Below are 5,323 nucleotides of genomic sequence, written 5' to 3' on the forward strand. Positions count from 1 at the left end.
CGTCCGCACCCCCCCCCCCCACTTTGTCTCCGCTTTACGCAAAAAGTGTGTTCAGTCCGGTCAACGGATTGATACACGACCGCGTTGGATGATGAACACGTCCGACAGTGCGGTCTAGGTGGTTACGCGTGAGGGTGCCTTAATGAACCTATAAGAGTAAAATTCTACCCACTAGGTCATGTTTGGAACCACTCAGATTATGATAATTTATTTTTTATAATCTATACTGTCTCCAAATAGGATAGATTATATATAAATTATAAAACTAGATGGATAGATAAAACGGGATTATGAATTGCTAATGATTCATTATCCTTGTAAAGTTAAGGACAATTACTAATTTCTGCCATCGCCACCCTCCTCCTTTTTTCTTCTCAGCGCGCGCAAGACACACAAGTCATTATGTAACGTGAAAACCTGAATTACATATTATATAATCTAATCTTCAAACATGTCAATCTAGATTATTTTTATAAATCTGATTATATAGTCTATCTTCATAATTCAGATTATCGTAATCTATTCTGGTTTAAACATGGCCTTAGTAGGGAATATCCGATAATGAACATTTTGCGGAGAAAAAAGCCATACTGTGTTTATTTATTGAAGAAGTAAAATAATGGAGGAGGGGTTCTTGGTTCCTTCCTCCCTCCTTCCTGAAAACCCCGTGGAGTCGTGGTACGACCCGACCCGACCTAACAATCCTGCTCGGCATTCTCCTTCCCCCATTCCCCCTCTTCACCAACCCCTTTTACCATTTCCAACCCCAAAAGAAAAACCAAGAGATTACCGTCGTCCTGGTCGTCGTCGTCGTCGTCGTCATCATCCCATCCCCTCCCCCCTACCCCAGAGAACTCGTATAAAAAATGGGCGAGCCACCAAGATCCTGTCCTTTTGTGCGACCCGACTCCTCCAACTTGCAGTAGCTCCACGCAGGATAAAGAGGTTTGTGCCAATCTTTTCCCCCAGTTCTTCCTTTTTTTCCTCATTCTTGGGCGAGGTTGCATCTTCCCCATGTGACACCTGAGAAAGTGAGAGCAAGATTTCTTCGCCCTTTTATTTCTTGCTTCACGCTCTGGCCATAAACCTCCCATAAAGCTCCTTTTTCTCGCCTCACAATCTCGTCGACAGGGTTGGAAAGCCCAAGAATCTGCAGAGCCCCACTCCGAGATCCCGAGCTTTCTGCGTTTTCCTCCGTCGCAATCCGCAGGAATCCCCATCGGAGGTGAGCGAGCTCCCCCTTTTTTGACCGGTTCTTGATCGCATCCCCGGTTTCCTGACCCCTCGACGTTTCTTGATTCAAGGTTTCGCGGCCTCCGTGCCGTTCTTGATCCAGGGCGCGCGCCAAGGACTCGCCAATGCAGCCGGACGCGAGCGGCAACGCTGCCGGCGGCGGCGGCGCGAATCCGAGGCCGAAGCTGCCGCCGCCGGTGGCCGCCGCGCCCGCGCCATCCGGCCGGCCGGCGTCCGTGCTGCCGCACAAGACGGCCAACGTGCGGGACCACTACCGCATCGGGAAGAAGCTGGGGCAGGGGCAGTTCGGCACCACCTACCTGTGCGTGGCCAAGGAGGACGGCGGCGAGTTCGCGTGCAAGTCCATCCCCAAGCGCAAGCTGCTGTGCCGCGAGGACTACGAGGACGTCTGGCGCGAGATCCAGATCATGCACCACCTCTCCGAGCACCCCAACGTCGTCCGCATCCGTGGCGCCTACGAGGACGCGCTCTTCGTGCACATTGTCATGGAGCTCTGCGCGGGCGGTGAGCTCTTCGACCGCATCGTGGCCAAGGGGCACTACACCGAGCGTGCCGCAGCGCAGCTCATCAGGACCATAGTTGGGGTCGTGGAGGCATGCCACTCGCTCGGCGTCATGCACCGGGACCTCAAGCCGGAGAATTTCCTGTTTGCCAGCACTGCCGAGGACGCCCCGCTCAAGACCACCGATTTTGGGCTATCCATGTTCTACAAGCCTGGTATGTACTATGCTTCTATTGATTTACACATGTCTGGTACTTTGTTTTTTCATATGTAGTACTGTGTTGACCAGTTCGAGCTTTGTTGGTATAGCATATGTGATCAGGTTGATTTGAATGGCCATAGTGCTTTCATTCCTTTTGCTAGAGTAAGAATGCTTGCCATGATGTGACATTGCTTTGATAGTGGGAAAAACTGGTACTGGAAGTGGAACAGTGTTGGAGTTCCAGTTGGAAATGATAATCAGTGCGTTGTTGTAGTTTGCAACAAAAGGTGTGCCAGAAACAGGTCCTGGTATTAATGGATACCAAGGGTGGTGTTTGTGCCATTGTGTGGTTTATCTCGTTGGAACCTTGAAGGCTTGCCAAAACTTGTCTTCATAAGATTACCATTTCGTATCCTCCTATGGACGGGGTGACAAGTGTGTTCATATAATGAGTCAAGTCTGGTTTGAATCTCTGAAGCAAGTTTAGACTAGTTACATGTTGTAAAATGTGTAGTATCAATTACTAGCGATATCATCAATCTAGTTGTTATTCCAGTGTGCTGTTTTGATTTGTTATTTTCATCTGGCGCTTCAAATGCTACGCTGTATATTTTGAGCCTTATGTTTTGCTAAAAAATTCTCTTCATGTCAGACTAGATTTGTTGAAATATCTTCTTCCATTTTCCCAGGTGACAAATTCTCTGATGTTGTTGGGAGCCCCTACTATGTTGCACCTGAAGTGCTTCAGAAATGCTATGGTCCAGAAGCTGATGTCTGGAGTGCTGGGGTGATTCTGTACATTTTGCTATGTGGTGTCCCCCCTTTCTGGGCAGGTAAACTAGTTACAGTTAAACCATCAAAATTGGTAGGCCTCCATATCCTCGTGTTCCCTGATGCATGTTATCTTCTCAGAAACTGAAGCAGGAATCTTCAGACAGATCCTTCGAGGCAAACTTGATTTTGAGTCTGAGCCCTGGCCTAGTATCTCTGACAGCGCTAAAGATCTAGTCCGTACTATGCTTTGCAGGGATCCTACAAAGCGGCTCTCTGCTCATGAGGTTCTCTGTAAGTGGACCTCCTCCTTATCACTCACGCAAGTGGTAGATTTGGTGCATTAGACAGGATATATTTTGATTTTTTGCTTCTCATACTGTCATTGCCTTTGATGCCTGTCAGGTCACCCATGGATTGTTGATGATGCTGTGGCGCCTGATAAGCCTATTGATTCTGCTGTTTTATCAAGGCTGAAGCATTTTTCTGCAATGAACAAGCTCAAGAAGATGGCATTGAGGGTATGAATCTTTAATTGTCCATTCGTAAATGCACTTGCTTCTTTTTGAGCGGAAAACTGTAGGGAGATCCTAACAGTAAAGTTTTATTAAACAAGAGAAACATGTACATGAATGTGCTAGTAAATGCACTAGCTAATTCTCCAGATGTAGTCGTACCCATGTGGTTAATTGCTAAGTTAATACCTCCAAATTTAATGCTTCATTCCATTACTGTTAACAATAGTGTTGCCAACTTGCCATACTTGCATCATATACCAAAGCCAACCCATTATGCATGCCTCTTATTCCCATGTTTCTGCTGGAATCCCACTTTTAACTCTAGTATGGAAGACTCGAGCATCTCTGGCTACCATCTGTATTGCTTTTGTTCTGTAACCATACACATTTATGGAAGGGAATAGTGGAGCATCTTGATGTGCCTGCCTAATTTTTTCTATTTTGCTAGAGTCTTAGCCAATTTTGTTTTATCCAGATGGTTTTCTAACCTTCAAGAATGATTTTGTTTTGATCCATATTATCATAGCAGATTATTGTTACATGTCAGGAGTTAGTGTATCAATGCTGTTATTAAGCCCCCCCCCCCCCCCCCCCAATCTTTTTGTTTGTTTGTTATTTGGTTGTGAAATAAATACATATGTCTTGAGGGTTTATGGACTGTTGATGCATTATAAAGATTGCATAATTTCTCAGCTCCTTGATAAACATTTTGCAACTTGCAATGCTCATCTTGAGCTGCTTATTCACATATGATATGCATCTTATTATTATCTTTTTTTTTCCAGGTTATTGCTGAAAGCCTGTCTGAGGAAGAGATTGGAGGTCTAAGGGAGCTGTTCAAAATGATTGATGCTGACAATAGTGGAACTATAACATTTGATGAGCTGAAAGATGGCTTGAAAAGGGTGGGCTCAGAACTAACTGAACATGAAATCCAGGCTTTAATGGATGCGGTAGGTGCTTCTAATTTACCAGCTTAATAAACGACCCCTTCCTTCAGAAAACGAGTATAACACACATCTGTGGATTGTGATTTATAATGGTATCTATCTGTTTGTTTAAGGCGGACATCGACAACAGCGGAACGATTGATTATGGTGAATTCATCGCAGCTACATTGCACATGAACAAACTAGAGAGGGAGGAGAACTTGGTGTCAGCATTCTCGTTTTTTGACAAGGATGGAAGTGGATTCATCACCATCGATGAGCTATCACATGCATGCCGGGAATTTGGTCTGGATGACGTTCACCTTGAGGATATGATCAAAGATGTCGATCAGAACAATGTCAGTGTTTCTTCATACTTAAAAAAAACTGTCACACGGCATGCATTTGTTTTGTTCGATTCCTGACTTGTCTGTTTGCCAATTAATCTCTGTGTTGTTTTCAGGACGGGCAAATCGATTACAGTGAGTTCACAGCGATGATGAGGAAGGGCAATGCCGGCGCAACAGGGAGGCGGACCATGAGGAACAGCTTGAATCTGAATCTCGGCGACATCTTGAATCCCAGCAACAGCTAAGTTGGCATGGGGAGGAGAAATGCCATACCTGGTGGATGCCAGTTTGTGAAAGTTTTTGCATGCCTGATCAGCTGGACTACTAATCTAAGAGGGGAAGGGAGATAGATGGAGTCTCCTAGTAGTACTCAGTAGCTAGAGGGAGGAAATGGCGCACTCCTTTGGTTGTAACCGAATCTTAGACGCTGGATGGAGGTCACAATGCGATGAACTGCATGTGTATTCATGTGGTTGCAGGTTGTTGAACGCTGTTGGTAGCCGGGGATTACATCCGTAGCACCTCAACTTGCTCCACTTCTGTTTACTGTCAACTGTTGGTGGTTTAAAGAATTTTCAGATGATGCTTGCTGGTCACTTTGTGTATATTCCTCTTATACAATAACGGTGTTACCTTTTCTATGCAGCGATGAGGTACTACAGTATAAAATTACTGAACAAAGAAACTATTTTCTAACAATTTTGTACATATTGAATCCATTATCAATTTACCACAAACAGGGTTCGTTAACTGCACCATCTATCTATAGCCGTGTGGGTCGTCCTTGAGTTCGGACC

General features: G+C 45.3%; 1 protein-coding gene across 1 annotated transcript; it reads left to right on the top strand.

Annotated features, from left to right (window-relative positions):
* The first annotated feature begins 718 nt into the window (after positions 1-718).
* Positions 719-5,109, top strand: LOC123447973 (calcium-dependent protein kinase 24). The gene is made up of 9 exons (XM_045124725.1): positions 719-945; positions 1,132-1,225; positions 1,305-1,971; positions 2,648-2,791; positions 2,871-3,023; positions 3,135-3,250; positions 4,033-4,200; positions 4,311-4,535; positions 4,640-5,109. Exons 3-9 carry the CDS (start codon positions 1,359-1,361, stop codon positions 4,769-4,771), a joined length of 1,551 nt encoding a protein of 516 aa, XP_044980660.1. The 5' UTR covers positions 719-945; positions 1,132-1,225; positions 1,305-1,358; the 3' UTR covers positions 4,772-5,109.
* Positions 5,110-5,323: the final 214 nt, after the last annotated feature.

This window comes from Hordeum vulgare, chromosome 4H (genome assembly GCF_904849725.1).
Source record: "Hordeum vulgare subsp. vulgare chromosome 4H, MorexV3_pseudomolecules_assembly, whole genome shotgun sequence".
In the NCBI taxonomy this organism is placed as follows: Eukaryota; Viridiplantae; Streptophyta; class Magnoliopsida; order Poales; family Poaceae; genus Hordeum; species Hordeum vulgare.

Coding starts and splice junctions, on each gene's coding strand:
- LOC123447973 (XM_045124725.1), top strand. CDS start 1,359: ATGCAGCCGGACGCGAGCGGCAACGCTGCCGGCGGCGGCGGCGCGAAT. Junction 1,972..2,647: donor ATCCATGTTCTACAAGCCTG/GTATGTACTATG, acceptor CCATTTTCCCAG/GTGACAAATTCTCTGATGTT. Junction 2,792..2,870: donor TGTCCCCCCTTTCTGGGCAG/GTAAACTAGTTA, acceptor TTATCTTCTCAG/AAACTGAAGCAGGAATCTTC.